The sequence below is a fragment of the Lissotriton vulgaris genome, chromosome 4_1 (genome assembly GCF_964263255.1).
Source record: "Lissotriton vulgaris chromosome 4_1, aLisVul1.2, whole genome shotgun sequence".
NCBI lineage: Eukaryota > Metazoa > Chordata > Amphibia > Caudata > Salamandridae > Lissotriton > Lissotriton vulgaris.
The window spans coordinates 1,590,564,551-1,590,582,603 of NC_141691.1; the positions used below are offsets into that span (position 1 = coordinate 1,590,564,551).

The 18,053-nt window shown below is 47.9% G+C and overlaps 1 protein-coding gene across 2 annotated transcripts in view; it reads right to left on the minus strand.

Annotated features, from left to right (window-relative positions):
• The window catches only part of PPP1R42 (protein phosphatase 1 regulatory subunit 42), a 655,757-nt gene that overhangs the window by 198,802 nt on the left and 438,902 nt on the right, over nucleotides 1–18,053 (minus strand). For both annotated transcript variants that reach the window (XM_086965837.1, XM_086965838.1), the window contains one exon: nucleotides 16,651–16,768. In XM_086965837.1, coding sequence (XP_086821963.1) covers nucleotides 16,651–16,768 — 118 coding nt within the window. The remainder of the gene's footprint in view (nucleotides 1–16,650; nucleotides 16,769–18,053) is intronic.

An 18,053-nucleotide genomic window follows, 5' to 3' on the forward strand; every position in this document is an offset into this window, starting at 1 on the left:
CAGACTGCTTCTCAAAATATTTCGCCTGCGCGAACGCTGCTGCGCAGCGGACGCCAGGCGAAACCTAAAAACGACCAAGTTAGTTACTGGAGAGCAATCATCTTTTGCCAGGGATGATCATAGCAGCAGTCTACATGTGATACTTCCTCTGCCGATCAAGGCTCCAGAAGATGCGGCAGTCCTGGTGTGGCGTGTCTCCTTGAGCGCCCGATGTGCTTCACCCTTCCACTCCCACTCAGCTGTTTTCAAGCCCATGAAGCATTTTTATATCACATATATGTATGGGGAATTTCTCATTACAGCTGAATTTGACCTGGAAATGAGCAGCTAGTGCCATCCGTGCCCACATTATAACTAACTTACTTAAGGGTCATATAAGGATATTTAATTGTAAAACCATTTTCCATTTTTAGGGTAAAGGACAAGCAGTTGGAAGCTTTTCAGCAGGCGCCAATGACCCAAAGGTAAAAAAATCAGGTATCTAAGGAAAAATTAGGAGTGTCACATGACAGACAGGTTTCCTACACTTCTCTTGAATGAAGAAATGATTTCTGAAGGGTTCTGAAACCTCAAAAATCATCCGGCAACATGATTCAAGCTTAGTAACAGAAATACATTTTGTTCATTCCTTCGGTAATTTTTATTCGACAGCCGCCATACAAGTATATAACTATCATAAAATTCTAGATACTTAAAATCAATAAAATACAGTACGTAAAAGATAAAACGTATTAAATTCATTACAACAGTACAATTGACTAAATGCAGGATCAAATGTAAGTATGGGTATAATGCAAAGTCAGGCAAACAGCAGAGATGGAATCAGTGTTCTACAAGTTTTTGAGCCTCAGTCTCCACATGGATAACAAAAATGGTGAGACTGCAAACACTATGGATTGCCTTGAGTCACTTCTCAGGATCCTGTCTGCCGCCCTAAAATCTTGTATACCCAAAAACCAACAAATTGGAGGAATCTGTTTTTTGCAATGTCCGATATAAACTGGGCAGAAAAATAAGACATGCTCAGTAGTCTCAATAATCCCAACGCAAAAAGGACAGGACCCTTCCAGTTCCCTAGACAACAGACTGCCATTTAGAAGTAAAGGAACATAGATGTAAGGTCCCATACCAAAATTTCAAATATAATGACCTGGCTAAAGGAGCTCAAACTCATCAAGGATGGGTTCAAAATTGAAGTCTGATTTAAAATCAAGAAATGCAGACGCTAAGGAGCCTACTCCTGATTGCCCAGTGAATGAGGATGGCTTACACTACCAATAGAACCCCTTTAAAGTAGCCCTACATACCCCACTAAGATCTATGGGGGTAGACCGGAGGTTCTCATATCCTAGCTGGATAAAGGATTGCTTCATATGCCTAACCCAAGGTACTTTTTGGGCAGCCGGTAATCTAAGGAAATCCTCTAAACCCTGCCAATGTGAAAGAAGCTCTGGGGTTGCCCAAAGAGTGGTCTAAGACCTTTTTTGCACTAATTACTCTCAATCCCAGATCTAAGTGCAGGGGATAGAAGCAGGTACCAACAGGGAGTTTGTCAATGAACACATACAGAGATTCTCTACTTTCTCCAAAAGACTGCATGCTTTGTGGCCCTAAAGTTCTACACACTACAATGCGGCCCCGCAGCTTGCATATTGTAAATTTGAAGAGCTGGAGAAATGGGGCGAAATTGAGAACCCCATTGAAACCTTGTATGATGTACAAGGATTAAAAACCATATATTTAGTCTTGCCAATGTTGACCTCTAGGATCCTAGGTTTGCAGAAGCCCTCAAACTGAACCAGAAGCTTTTGAAACCTCATCGGAGATCTAGAGATCAGGGGGATATTATTCGCAAACGGAAGAGCTGGATCCTAACATCAGCAAGGCTTGGTGCATCATTCTCGCAATTATCTAAATACACCACCAAACCATTAATAAATAGCAATAAAGGGTTGAAGCAAGAACGCTCCAACCCTTTATTGTTCATCCCTTGGGCATCCCTGTTGGATGCCCAAGTTAACAGGGATAGCGTCCCTAAGTTCACCCAGGGACCCGCAGCAGACCTGTGCAAAGTTATCAGTGTACAACCTAATCAGGACATCCATGAGATACTTCAGGACGTCCATTTCCTCCAACACCTTCCAAAGAACATCCCTAGAAACTAGGTCGAAGGCTGACCTAGGTCAACGAACGTCACATATAGATGTCTGACCCTAAGAGTAACATATTTAGAATATAAAATCTTGAGTTGGAACACTTGGTCGATGGTACTTATACCTCCCTTAAAGACAGCTTTTAATGGCGTCAATATAGCAGCTTTGTGCAATCTATCCAGGATAACCCAACTAAAGAGTCTCTGCGTACTATCAATTCCGTTGATGGGCCTATAATTAGACTGATGGGACCTAGAGCCCTTTTTAAAGATCTGAATTATCTCAGCCCCTGCCCAGGGGGGTGGCATTGGTGCACAATTCAAGACAGCATTAAAAAACAAAACTAAGTACATGCACCGAATGTCCTTTTCAGCCCTGAATAGATCATCTGGGACTCTATCCAATCCGGGGGCTTTGTTTGGGATAATCCAATCCAGGGCAGTCCTAACCTCTGAGATAGTAATAAGGTTGCTGGCATAATCAAGGTGATTTACTTGAGAGTAAGCTGGCTCAACACTCGCAGGGCCACAGCTGGTAAGGGGTTCTCAGGAAGATTAATAACTGGAGAATAAAGCTCAGAAAAATGGGCAAATCAATATGCAGCCAAGATGTTGTTTTCCAAAGGGGAAGACATTTCTAGTCATCCATTGGCTAAGATATGCCAAAAGGAACAATGGCCTTTTTAGGGCGAGGACGGTAGGCTGCGCTTGCGCAGTCTCGGTCCGAGATTTAATGTTTCTTAGCATGGGGGCTTGAACCCGCCCCTCTTCTCTATTGGCTGGCTTCCTAAACGGAGGCCAGCCATTGGAGGAGAGGGGCGTCACTCCGTTCAAGCCCGTCTTTTTCCGATTCTGGGGCGTCTTTTTTCGCTTCTTTCCTGTTTTCTTTCTCTCCTCTTCCCATTGGCTTTAATTTTACCTTCCAGCCAATGGGAAGAGGAGAGAAAGAAAACCACGCCTCCGAATCAGAAAATTACGCTGCTTTCTCCGAGCCATTTCTGCCTCACCTCGGAAAAAGATGGTGGTGTCATGGCGTTGTGCAGGTAAGTTTTTTGCCGTCTGTTCCCTTGTTGTGCGTCTGTTCCCTTGTGCTTTCCGCCCCCCCTCGTTGTGCGTCTGTTCCCTCGTGCTTTCCACCCCCCCTCGTTGTGCGTCTGTTCCCTCGTGCCGCCCCCTCGTTGCTTGTGCTTGCTCTCCTGCCCCTGCCCCCTCGCTGCTTGTTGTGCATCAGTGCCCTGCTTGTGATCCGTTTTCGTGCCTCTGTGCCCTGCCGTGCTTGTGATCCGGTTTTCGTGCCTCTGTGCCATGCCCTGTTTGTGATCCGGTTTTCGTGCCTCTGTGCCCTGCCCTGCTTGTGATCCAGTTTTTGTGCCTCTGTGTCCCCCTTCCCCCTCGTTGCTTGTGCTTGCTGCCCCCTCGTTGCTTGAGGTTGCTCTCCTGCCCCTGCCCCCTCGTTGCTTGTTATGCCTCTGTGCCCTGCTTGTGATCCGGTTTTTGTGCCTCTGTGTCCCCCTGCCCCCTCGTTGCTTGTGCTTACTCTCCTGCCCCTGCCCCCTCGTTGCTTGTTTTGCCTCTGTGCCCTGCTTGTGATCTGGTTTTTGTGCCTCTGTGCCGGCCTGCTTGTGATCCGGTTTTTGTGCCTCTGTGCCCCCCTGCCCCCTCGTTGCTTGTGCTTGCTCTCTTGCCCCTGCCCCCTCGTTGCTTGTTGTGCCTCTGTCTCCTGCCCTCCTTGTGATCCGGTTGTTGTGCCTCTGTGCCCCCTTGCCCCTCGTTGCTTGTGCTTGCTCTCCTGCCCTTGCCCCCTCGTTGCTTGTTGTGCCTCTGTGCCCTGCTTGTGATCCGGTTTTTGTGCCTCTGTGTCCCCCTGCCACCTTGTTGCTTGTGCTTGCTCTCTTGCCCCCTCGTTGCTTGTTGTGCCTCTGTGCCCTGCTTGTGATCCGGTTTTTGTGCCTCTGTGCCGCCCTGCTTGAGATCCGTTTTTTGTGCCTATGTGTCCCCCTGCCCCCTCGTTGCTTGTGCTTGCTGCCCCCACATTGCGTGTGCTTGCTCTCCTGCCCCTGCCCCTTCGTTGCTTGTTGTGCCTCTGTCCCCTGCCCTGCTTGTGATCCCGTTTTTGTGCCCCTGTGCCCCCTCGTTGCTTGTGCTTGCTATTCGGCCCCCGCCCCCTCGTTGCTTGTTGTGCCTCTGTGCCCTACTTGTGATCCGGTTTTTGTGCCTCTGTGCCCCCCTGCCCCCTCGTTGCTTGTGCTTGCTGCCCACTCGTTGCTTGTGCTTGCTCTCCTGCCCCTTCCCCCTCGTTGCTTGTTGTGCCTCTGTGCCCTGCTTGAGATCCGGTTTTTGTGCCTCTGTGCCCCCCTGCCCCTTCGTTGCTTGTGCTTGCTCTCCTGCCCCTGCGCCCTCGTTGCTTGTTGTGCCTCTGTGCCCTGCTTGTGATCCGTTGTTTTTGTGCCTCTGTGCCGGTCTGTTTGTGATCTGGTTTTTGTGCCTCTGTGACCCCCTGCCCCCTCGTTGCTTGTGCTTGCTGCCCTCTCATTGCTTGTGCTTGCTCTCCTGCCCCTGCCCCCTCGTTGCTTGTTGTGCCTCTGTGACCTGCTTGTGATCCGGTTTTTGTTCCTCTGTGCCCCCCTGCCCCATTGTTGCTTGTGCTTGCTCTCCTGCCCCTGCCCCTTCATTGCTTGTTGTGCCTCTGTGCCCTGCTTGTGATACAGTTTTTTTGTGCCTCTGTGCCCTCCTGCCCCCTTGTTGCTTGTGCTTGCTGCCCCCTTGTTGCTTGTGCTTGCTCTCCTGCCCCTGCCCCCTCGTTGCTTGTTGTGCCTCTGTCACCTGCCCTGCTTGTGATCCGATTTTTGTGCCTCTGTGCCCCTCTGCCCCCTCGTTGCTTTGCATTCCTGCCCCCTCGTTGCTTGTGCTTGCTCTCCTGCCCCTGCCCCCTCGTTGCTTGTTGTGCCTCTGTCACCTGCTCTGCTTGTGATCCGGTTTTTGTGCCTCTGTGCCCCCTGCCCCCTCGTTGCTTGTGCTTGCTCTCCTGCCCCTGCCCCCTTGTTGCTTGTTGTGCCTCTGTGCCGCCCTGCTTGTGATCCGGTTTTTGTGCCTCTGTGCCGCCCTGCTTGTGATCCGGTTTTTGTGCCTCTGCGCCCCCCTGGCCCCTCGTTGCTTGTGCTTGCTCTCCTGCCCTGCCCCCTGGTTGCTTTTTGTGCCTCTGTGCCCTGCTTGTGATCCGGTTTTTGTGCCTCTGTGCCCTGCTTGTGCCTCTGTGCCCTGCTTGTAATCCAGTTTTTCGTGCCTCTGTTCCCTAGGGCGTTACTGAGCAGAGAGCTCTGTCTGTGTGTGTGGCTCTGGCTGTGTGTGTGTGGCTCTGTCTGTGTGTGTGTGTGTGTGTGGCTCTGTCTGTGTGTGTGTGGCTTTGTGTGTGTGTGGCTCTGTCTGTGTGTGGCTTTGTGTGTGTGCGTGGCTTTGTCTGTGTGTGTGTGTGTGTGTGGCTTTGTCTGTGTGTGTGTGGCTTTGTCTGTGTGTGGCTTTGTGTGTGGCTTTGTCGGTGTGTGTGTGTGGCTTTGTCTGTGTGTGGCTCTGTCTGTGTGTGTGTGGCTCTGTCTGTGTGTGTGTGGCTCTGTGTGTGTGGCTCTGTGTGTGTGTGTGTGTGTGTGTGTGTGGCTGTGTGTGTGAGTGTGTGGCTGTGTATGTGTGTGTGAGTGTGTGTGTGTGTGGCTGGGTGTGTGTGTTTGTGTGGCTCCGTGCCCGCTAATACTCTCTACTACTCTCTAATGCTCACCTATTGCCATTGTAAATGACAATACCATTTATTTATGTTTTTTAAAAAATGAAAAATGAGAAAAATGCCATTTGCAATGCCAATAGCTCTAACTTTAATAAAGCCGAGACCATTGCATGTTATGTTATGTTATGTTATGTTATGTTGATTTATTATGCGCACAGATACTCCAGCCAAGGAGCGTCCCGGCGCAGAGACAAGGTAGAGCATAACACAACAGGAGAGTGAAAAACATAAAAGCAGCTAAAACAGGAATGTTTTTATAGCCCTCCGGAAAGTCAAGAGATCCTCCATCAAACGGATTTCAACAGGAAGGGAATTCCATGCTGCCGCGGCCTTTACACTGAACGAGCGGCCTCCCATGCGACTGAGCCTGAATTTGGGGACCACAGCAAGGGCCAAGCCCTGGGAACGGAGGGTACGGGTGGGAACGTAAAAGGAGAGACAGCTAGATAAGATTTCCGGGCCTATACCTCTCAGAATCTTAAAGGCAAGGCACAGAACCTTAAAAAGGATGCGCTTCCTTACAGGGAGCCAATGTAGGGAACGAAGGACACCTGCCACCGAGCTGAATCTGGGCAGTCCGACAATCGCCCTCGCCGCAGCATTCTGAACCCGCTGCAGACGGGTTAACTCGGCCTGGTTGGCCCCGGCCAGAAGAGAGCTGGCATAATCCAGACGGGAGATGATAGTTGCCTGGATCACCAGCTGCCTGGTCGGGGCGTCAAAGAACTTGAGAACAGGTCTCAAGCCCCTAAGCAGTCCGAAACAACAGGCCACAGTTTTTTTGGTGTGTCCTACAAAGGAGAGGCCCACATCCAGCCAAACCCCCAGGTTTTTTACCTCCGATACCGGGGTCGGAGTGGGTCCCAGCTCTGAGGGCCACCATTGGTCACCCCACAATTCCACTCCCTTACCGACAACCATCACCTCCGTTTTTGTGGCATTTAGCTGGAGACAGTTGCCTGTCAACCAGCTGGCCACCGCCTTCAGTCCAGACTGAAACCTGGGGGCCTCGATCTCCGAATCCCCGCTGAGAGTAACCGCCAGCTGTGTGTCGTCGGCATATGAGACCAGAGTTAGGCCCCACTGCCTAGCGACATCAGCCAGCGGTCTCACGTAAAGGTTGAACAACGTGGGACTCAGCGAGGACCCTTGCGGAACCCCCATGGCCAGCGGTTGGAAATTGGACTTGAAGGGAGGGATGGCAACACAGAAGGAGCGGTCATCTAGAAAGGAGCGGAACCATTGCAATACCTGGCCGCCAATGCCAGTCTCCTCGAGCCGATGCAGGAGGACGCTGTGGTCTACCGTGTCAAAGGCGGCGCTAAGGTCTAATAATACAAGCGCCGCCGTTTGACCAGCATCCAACCTTGCACGGAGATGTTCCACCATTGTAAAAACTTGTTCTTTAATGGCTTGAAGTATGGATGCCCAGCTATTGTAGACCCAGTCTCTCTTGGCTCAAGCTACAGTGACCTTGTAAGCCTGCCTGGCTTCTGATATCAGTAGCCTCTCCTGGTCCTGAATAGCTTTAGATAACGAACATCTGGCTACTTTACACGACTCATTGTACCATAATTTCAGAGACCTTTTCTTCATATGAGTTTTCATCTCCACAAAGAAAATATCCCTCAAAGATGTAAGCATACGGTTATGAATACAGCAAATAGATAAGTGACGCCGGGCTTACATTGTGTTGATGGTAATTTCCTCAAGGCTAATTGCAACTGCAGTGAGTGAAAGCAAACCCTCCCAGTTTTCCCCCTTGTCCCCACCCCTCTTTATCCTACCTTCTCCTCATATTGTTTAGCTATGTTCCCTCTGAGCTAACTGATTTCTCACAGTTATATAGTTCATACATGTTTGATCTCATTATCATGGAACGTTGCGGACAATATGGATGTGCACTGACTCTCTCTCCTGTTACGTAGGCACAGGCCAAAAATCTCTTGCTTCACGGGGATGTGTACCCTGGAGTAACTGTAATATGCACATATCTCTTTTTGTCACCCAGTCAATTATTTGCACCCCTATGCTATTATTGTGCCTGATATTGAGCTGTAACTGTATTATGGAAATCTTTTCATAAATAGATCAAATAAAAAAACAAAAAAAAGAATAGAGTTCGCACAGCCTCAAGCTCTGTGGACACTATGCCATAAACATTTTTAATTATAACAGGGGAACCTGCAGCTGAACTCCATTTTAGTCTGCGCCTATTATTAGAGGGACTATCAAACGGTTCAATACTAACCAGGACGATCCCCTATTAACTTATTGTCAAATATAGTGCATTGTGGCCGCTATCCTGCTGGGGGACAACACACATATGAACCTATTTGGGCCAACATCTAATGTCCACCAGTATATAATCAATTAAGCTAGTACTATTCGGGCAATTGAATGTGTGCATCCCTTCTTTGCCAGAGGGAGATCTCCAATTACAGGCTCGAAGGCCATGATTTAAAGTGAATGCATTTAACTGAACTACAATTCCTGACCACCTCCTAACAGGGAGAGAGTCTGCCGAGATGCTAACCAAATCCTGATCTTCATCACATGTAAAATCCTGCTCAGTGTTAGTACTCAAAGGCTCAAATTGACAATTAAAATCACCAGCAACGATTTTGTAAGCAATCACTACAATCGTGGCAGGAAACCTACTCAACTGCAAACAACAAAATCGCTAGGTACTGGTTGCGTGGCTCCTTTGTTTTCTCCCTTCGGTACAGGCACAGCCCCACATTTCCTTTCTCCAGCATTCAACCAACAGCAACCCAGTCTGACTAACATAAGGGCTATCCTAAACTTAGGAATTCCAGCTATCAGAACCCCTTTCAGAGGGCGACAGGGCAAGCAGGAGGTACTGGGCTCAATCCTTAGGTTTGAAGCCTTTCACTCTTGATGTCTCAGGGCCCAACCTACTATGGGTGCTGAGCAACTGAGCCAAGTACCCCTTCAGCACTTGAGTCTCAGTGGTAGTGCGGTCCAAGGATTCTCAGGGGAGAGCAAGGTGCAGGGAGCAAACACAGGATCACACTTCAAAATACATTCAATATTAGCAAAAAGTGATTATCCAGTCAAAAACTTGTATTTGTATGTGATCACAAAGCAAAATATGGCATACACAAATAATGCACACAGAGCTTCTGAGTTCAGTACTCTAGTGTTAGATAGGCTGGTCCCCTAGTCTCACTACCCTCTTGATTGGTTTTGGTTATTCCCCATTCATAATAAGTGATAGTCAGATTAAACTTCACTAGAAGTCTGAGTTTTAGGAGTCCCACTGAGACTCTTCCAAAGTCAAAGGTGTTCCAGTGCCTATAGCTCCATGAGACAGATCAGGTTTCCCTGGGCCCTTATCTCCGCAATCATTTTAACCCCTCCTGCCAGGGTTGCCCTAACGGAGTACCCAGGAGAGTTCCACACTGTAACGTTGCAGGGTTCTGCAGCGGCTGTCGGTGTTGAGTAGCACTCTTGACTTTGAAGGGGCTGCTGCTGTTTGCCTGAGAAGAAGAGCCAGGTCTTCAGCTTCTTGTGGAACTCAAAAAATGAGGAGGAGGCTCTGATGTGTTGAGGGTGGTCGTTCCATGTCTTGGGTGTGATGTAGGAGAATAAGCCACCTACAGTTTTACTTTTACAAATGTGTGGAACGTTTGCGAGTGAGAGTGATGCAGAGTGTAGGTGTATGGTGGGTGTGTAAAAGTGAATGCAGCTGTTCAGATATTCTGGTCCTGTGTTGCACAGGGCTTTGCATGCGAGCGGGAGAAGTTCAAATTGGCTGCGCTTGAGAATGAGGAGTCAGTGAAGCTTCCTGAGGTGCAGTGTGATGTGGGTGCGGCATGGGAGGATTAGTAGGAGTCCTGCAGTGATGTTCTGTATGGTCTGGAGTCTATGTAGTAGTCGTTTGGAGATTCTGATGTACAGAATGTTGCCGTAGTCCAGCATGCTGGTGATGAGTGCTTGCGTGACAGTCTGTCTGTTGTAGTGATGCCACCATCTGAAGATCTTTAACAGCATGCATAGGATGTGGAAGCAGGAGGTGCACACTGTGTTGACTTGCACGATCATTTTGAGCTTGTCGTCTAGGATGATCTCTAGACTTCTTGTGTGGTCTGTGGGGGTTGGGTCTATCTGGTCCCAGGTGGAGTGTCATTGGGAGGTCTTGCTGCAGAAGACCAGTACTTTTGTCTTGTCGGAGTTGAGCTTCAGGCAGTTGGTTCGCATTCAGTCGGCTACATTGATCATGCAGTTTGTGAAATTGGTTCTTGGGGTGGTTTTCTTGTCTATCAGGGAGAGGATGTGGTGGACTTCATCGTGTAGGTAAAGACAGTGATGTCTAGTGATTGGATGATGTTGGCGAGCAGCTCCATGTATGCATTGAAAAGGGTGGGGCTGAGAGACGATCCATGTGGGACTCTGCATATCAGTTTCTTGGACTCTGATGTGAAGGGCGGCAGCTTGACCCTTTGGATTCTTCCTGTGAGGAAGGAACAGATCCATTTGAGAGTGAATCCTTGTATGTCAATCCTGTGGAGTCTTTTTATGAGGGTGTTGTTGGAGATAGGTAACGGGCAATCATACAGGTTCTGATGCTTCTGTCGGGATGCCTGCACTCACATCACCACATCGCCCTCCCCTCTCTGCACCAACAAACTACATCATGATCCTTGTTATGTCGCTCCCTTGAGAAGACCTGGAAAAAAGACCCAAACACCAGCACCAGGGACGCCTTCAAAAATGCCACCCGCATACACCACCAACTGATCCGGACGGCCAAGAAAGCCGCATTCAAAGACCGACTAGACAACAACGCCCACAACAGCAAGGAACTTTTCAACATCGTCAAAGAGTTCACCAACCCCACTGCCAACTCCAACGACATCACTCCCTCTCAAACCCTTTGCGACTCCCTAGCTTCGTTCTTCCAAGACAAAATCGCAGACTTCCACAACAGCTTCGACAACAAACACGGATACCAACCCACCCAACCTTCTGCCGTACCTTCACCCCCCTTGAACATCCTTAATGACTGGAACCCAATCTCCACTGAGGACACCATCCGCCTGATGAACTCCATCCACTCAGGATCCCCCACAGACCCATGCCCTCACCACATCTTCAACAAAGCTGATTCCATCATAGCACCACACCTCCGAGACGTCATCAACTGCTCCCTCAACTCCGCCACCTTCCCGGAAAGTTGGAAACACGCCGAACTCAGCGCCCTTCTGAAAAAACCCACAGCTGACCCCACCGAACTCAAAAACTACCGCCCCATCTCGCTCCTTCCATTCCCGGCCAAAGTCATCGAGAAAGCTGTCAACAACCAGCTCGCCGCCTTCCTCGAAACCAACAAATCCCTCGACCCCTCACAGTCCGGCTTCCGAGCCAAACACAGCACTGAGACCGCACTCATAGCAGCAACAGACGACATCCGTACCCTACTGGACAACGGAGACACAGTCGTCCTCATCCTCCTCGACCTCTCCGCAGCCTTCGACACAGTCTGTCATAGAACCTTGTTACAACGCCTCAGAAACATCGGAATCCAAGGAAAAGCACTGGAATGGATCACCTCGTTCCTTGACGGAAGAACTCAGAGAGTACGCCTCCCACCATTCAAATCAGAGGCCACTGAAGTCATTTGCGGCGTGCCACAAGGATCTTCACTCAGCCCCACCCTCTTCAACGTATACATGAGCCCCCTCGTGGCCATCGCGCGCCAACACGACCTCAACATCATCTCCTACGCTGACGACACTCAACTGATCCTCTTACTCACCAAAGACCCTAACACCGCCAAAACCAACCTACATGAAGGAATTAAAGAAGTAGCCGAGTGGATGAAACACAGCCGTCTGAAGCTGAACTCAGACAAAACAGAAGTCCTTATCTTAGGTTCCTCCCCCTCCGCCTGGGACGACTCCTGGTGGCCAGAGGCCCTTGGAAAAGCACCCATCCCGACGGACCACGCACGGAACCTGGGCGTCATCCTGGACTCCTCACTCTCAATGACCAGACAAGTCAACGCCGTCTCATCATCTTGCTTCAACATCCTCCGCATGCTCAAAAAAACATTTCGCTGGATCCCCACCGTAACTAGAAAAACGGTCACCCACGCACTGGTTACAAGCCGCCTGGACTACGGAAACACCCTATACGCCGGTACCACCGCAAAACTTCTGAAAAAACTCCAACGCATCCAGAACGCATCAGCCAGACTCATACTAGACATCCCACATAAAGACCACATTTCTGGTCACCTGAAAAACCTCCACTGGCTCCCCGTCAATAAGAGGATAACATTCCGCCTCCTAACCCATGCACACAAAGCACTTTACGAACTTGGACCTGAATGCCTCAACACACGACTTTCCTTCTACACCCCCTCCCGCCAGCTGCGCTCTTCCAATCAAGCCCTTGCTGCTGTACCTCGCATCAACAAAACCACCATGGGAGGAAGATCCTTCTCCTACCTAGCGGCTAAAACCTGGAACTCACTTCCCACTCACCTTCGCCTCACTCAGAACCACCTAGCATTCAGAAAGCATCTTAAAACATGGATATTCGACACGTAATTCCCCACCCTTCCTCAAGCGCCTTGAGACCCTCTGGGTATGTAGCGCGCTATATAAATTAATTGAATTGAATTGAACAGCGGTCCCCTCTGGCATATAGGGTCATTGACTTTAATCCACACTATGGCCCAACTGGCGTGGCAGTAAGGTACTCTTTGCAGCAGCCTCCTCCGGCATATGGGTTAGTTGACTTGAATCTGCACATGGGGGATGGCCCAATTGGTGCAGCCACAGCTAACTTCACAACTGTCCCCTCTGGGACACAGGGTTTCTTCACACCTCCAAGGATCGACGGGAGCGCCCGAGGGACTCGGCATTAGTGGCTCTAATCAGGACGACTAGGGAAAACAGGGGGGGGTCGTGCCCAAATTACCCTCATGTACATGAGCACATGACATCAAAAAGATGTATATAAATACAAAGAGGCACAGAGGGATCGATTCAGTATTTATTTATAATCAAGGTTAAATTAAAAGCCTTGATATATCCAAAAATGAATTTTATAAAGTATAGAATACACAAATTCAGGTCCGATATATAGCTATATCAAACAACTAGGTGGAGCACATAAAACAAGCAACAAATGAATATATACAACGAGAGTACCTTCACTTGTACTCAAACTTTCCATATAATACAATATACAACATATACACCACATATATATATTTAGTCAAATTACACGACATATACATCATATATATATATATATATTTACACTCAAATTGCACAAAGAACACAGCCCTACAAAAGACAAAAAAACAAAAAATTACACAGAAAAACACTTATATGTCTATGTGCGCATTCCTGAATTTCAATGCTACACTACCAGGTAGTCCTATGTATCAGCGCCTAGGGAAATTAATTACCCCACCAGGATTATTTCAACTGGCGCTTATGCTATAGTATAGCACAAATAAATAATTGAAACGGACTCCTCCACAGAATGTCTGTCGACGCAGTCGCGGTCGCGTTTCAGCCACACGTATCTATGGGCTTCCTCAGGACAGAAGGGCCAAATTACACTAAAATATAATGAACATTATTTACAATATATACACAACAAACTGCTCTGCCAAAAACCACACTATCCCATAGGTTACTGATGTAGTGCCTTGAAAACAAGAGCAGGGGGGAAAAACGGAGGGAAAGAAGCAAAAGGGAAAGAAGGAGGAAAGAAAAGAGCATCGAGAGAGATTTAGAAAAAGAAACGGAATAGAGGAGAACCACAAACCAACATGACCATGTGGATCAAGAGCACCACCACCTGTGTAAATGCTAGAAAAATGTAGACACAATGCACCAGGACAGTTAAAAATAACGAGGGGGCCCGTGCATTGAATACCAAAAAACCATGAATCTCAGAACGTGGTAGGACCAGACCGGGGGGTCAAGGGAGTCTTATAAATACTCACGGGATCCAACAAAATTATGCGGACCCTGTGCACCGGGGTTGCGAAATCCACGGTAGGAGTACACCCCTCAGGGGGTACCTACGCATAAAAAATCAAATGAAAATTAAATCAATCTGTAATAGCCGGGTGTGTGTCCCAGAGTACATTTAATAGAAGCCCCAACAGAGATAAGGGAGATCAGGCATCAAGTCAAAAGAAACATAAAAGGCCGCCATCACCACGCGTACCTCTAAGTAGGGGCTCACTTCAAGTGCCCACTCGGTAGAAAAATACACAGCACAGGAAGGAATCAATTCTTCTCTCTCTGAAAAGAAAAGGAAAGCACTTCACGAGGACCAATTCTGAAAATGAAGAAACTACTGCAGCTCAAGATATCTACATAAGGCGCGGTGTGATGCGCTACAGTATATGTCACACCACTGTACATAAGGTCAACCAGTGGGGTCCACACACGAATTAGGGAAGGCACGCAATCTAAAATCAAACGGCACAGTTCCGACAAGCGAAACTCTGGCCACATAAAATGTCGTGCTGGGGGGCGGAGTGAAACTAAATCACTATGTTTACAAGAAACGGGGAAGTCTGCACGTACCTGGCAGTTAGAGTCCGCACAGCTCAACACAATCAGGAAATGGCGGGAACAAAGTTTACCGGCACAACGAGTGCCCGCTGGGAAAGCCTTCTAAACGTCTCCACCACTAACGTGCTGACCTCACACGTATCGACGTGCGGGTCACTGAAAACAACAACGGACTCACGTATACACCCGCATTCATCAGAGTGGAAAAGGTATCGAGGCTCTTACCACCTATTCCGCCATTTTACAGTAGGCAGGGAGCCGACTGTGGACTAAACACAGGGGACCGAATAGTGTGAAGTGCTGCCGGTTTACAGCCCCTGAAAACAACCTACACAGTGAAATCAAACACATATAAATCAGGACGAGTCACTGTCGGACACGTGATCACGTGACACGGTGTCTATTGGATGGCTGGTGGTATGCAATGACTGGGCAACCACAAGGTCATTGTCTAAACAGTTTGATGTGAAGTTCAAGAATAGTGAACCCCTTTCACGCCCTGATGAAGTTGCTGAAATTATAGCAACGAAACATGTCGGCTTGAAAAGAAAGGAGTATGGTATATAACTAACCATTTTTAACGGAAGGTCTTGCAGCACCAGAATAAAGGAGAAACAGCCAGCAAGACCTTGCCAGGTTTTACCTTCCTATTTGTTTGGTTGTCTTGAGGTCTTTGTATGTATACATGTTGTCACAGTATTGTCTATATTCACTCACTGTCTTTCACTACTATTCTCACTTTGTGCACTTTTCCATGTGTGTGCACTTTTCTATCTTCACTTAGAGAGAGTGACCAATGATGAGAAGTGGGTATACCGGGCATTGCTAAACCGGCAACCCCCTCGGGTGTTACGAGCGTGAGGCACTCTCTCTATTCTCTACACTTTTCTGCTTCCAGTAAGTGATGGCCTGTGTTTTTACATTGTTTTGGCTTGATGTTTATCAATTGAGACATCCTGGCCTGAGGAGTAGTGTTATTATACACACCCAGGGTATAGAAACTGACAGCGCGATCGTTTACCCGTGTTTTGGTCTAGAAACTGGATGTTGTGTTGGTTGAGGTAGGGCTACATTTTGATTAATTGTGATTGAGTGGGGGGCAGCCTTACCCATTACCTTCCCCCTACACCCCTTGAGATTCATTTCTTCACACCTCACCATGGGGATCCACTTGCCAGGATCCCACCACTGGATCTTGTTTCCTTCAACCGCTCACATCCAGGGCCGGACTGGGAACACAACCGGCCCTGGCAAAGGGCTCGGCCACCCCTACTCGGGGTGGGGGGGGGGGGGGGGGGTTGGAGGTGCCGGGGCTGGTTTTCAGCTGATTTTGGTACAGGGACAATTTTGACAACTATGCTGCAAAAACGGCCCTGTAACAAAAAACGGCCCCCACCCGTGCTGCGCACCGGGGGATTGCCCGGTGCCCGCTATGGCCAGTCCGGCCCTGCTCTCCTCTTCCTCACAGAGGACACTGGTCTTGGCAAGTAGGCAAGCACTGGTGCTCCAGGGCAGGTGGTCTTAGAAGGAGACTGGGAAACCTTAGCCCTTGGTCCTGGTTAGAGGCAGAAGCCTTGCAGAGCTGTCTCTCAACGTACAGTCCAACTGGCTGCTTGACAGTTGATTATTTTAGGAGCTTCAAGCGCCCCATATTATAGCCCATTCCCAGACACCAAATGTCATTTAGGGTCCGAGTCTTTGTTGTTTGTGCTGGGGGTCTGCTTCCTTTTGTTTGTTTGTAAACTGCTGTCAATATAATAAACTAAGTACACAGATTGCCAGCCACACCTTACTTAAATCCTCTACTTTTGAGGGAACAAACCATAAGAAACTTCCTGGTTCGTACGGGTATATCACTCTAACCCTTTTATTATTTATTTATTTTTTAAAAATAAATAATAAAAGGGTTAGAGTGATATACCCGTACGAACCAGGAAGTGTCTTATGGTTTGTTCCCTCAAAAGTAGAGGATTTAAGTAAGTGTGTGGCTGGCAATCTGTGTACTTAGTTTATTAATGGTCCAGCTAGCCCCACGTCCCAGGACCTGACTTCCCCAATCTCCAAAAGTCAATATAATAAAAGCACAGTTCATAGGCACCTCAGAAAACAGTTTTGGATATCAGTATTTGAACAATACAACATTTTGTTACCTAGATGTTTAGATAGGACTATGAGCTTATCTCTGTATTTTGGTGTTTGACAAACCGGGTTGCCCCTCAGATCCAGTCTCCACAATTGTCTCCATTGGCTTAAAGCACACTCCAAATCCTGAAATTGTAAGAGAAAAGGAAACATGGTTAACCTATTTTTTTTTTTTAAGTCAGCCATAAAGAGAAAATGTAACACAATATTCCAATTGCCTTAAACATGCAGCTACCTAATAAAATGTATGACTAAGGCAAATATCAAACATGTATCTCCCCCCCCCCCAAAAAAAAAGAACAGCTCAGAAAAAACATTGTGTGACTTTTAACACCACGTCGCAGTGAGGTCTCCCTCATTAAGGTGGCTCACCATAGCAGCCCTGATAATATTTCTGAGAACACAATGGTAATGGGAGGATGCTTACAAAGGTCTCAGACACTGGCACTGGGTCCTGTGCTCACTCTGCCATAGGACTCAAGCTGCACCTCACTGATGAGGCCCAACAAAGCAGAAACAGGATAGTTTTGTTCCTGTCTGGAGGAAACCTGACCTGGTAGTTTGCTGGACTGCTCCTTTTCAAGCAGGACCACATATTGTTTGCATATGGCTGCTTCGTGCTTAGAGTAGCATAGAGGGTAAAAAAACAGACAGACTGGATTGGGGCCATAATTGATTAACAGTGTCGAACTTTAATTCAAGCATTCTGTCCATTACTTTTTTTCTTTTCTAACTTCCCTTCTGAAAATTCATGCTGGCTTAGATACATCTGAAGATCGACTCCTCTTTGAAAGGCTTGATGTGTCAGTTAGGATTGAAAACACAAGGGAACCCAATGGAGAGCATAATGCACGTTGTGTCTCCTTTTTAACTTGCTTCAGTGGGTTATATTTCTAAATGACCAGATTTCTCCTGCCTCCACCAGACCTTGATTGCTACACGTGGATTGCTGATTGTTGCTATATTCAAGCCTTACTAGGGACATCACATGACTTTTAAAGATTAGGTTGTGCATGAAATGTGTAAGATGCTCAGGGGGTTTCTCTCCCTCTCTCTCTGTCTGCCTAGGAGTGAAAGGTCCTAACCAAACCTCCTCTTAACTGTTTATCTGTGTGCTACGTCCCATGACACTTTTTCCCATTACAAATTTCAGCTTTCCAGACAACACGTATTCTCTCTGACAGTGAATGAAGGCCAAATGATCACCAGCATCAGAATTCAGTTTGCCTATTTATTTGCTAGGAGACTGCTTCTGCTTCCAAGCTCTGCTCTAATGGAACGAGCTTCTAACTTTTGACACTAGATGTCACTCTCCTTTGGTGACTGTTCTGCTATCTGGATTAACAGACCCATTTGTGATTGGCTATGTGGGCACATTACCTGGTCGCAGTGGCGGATCCTCCATGGGGGC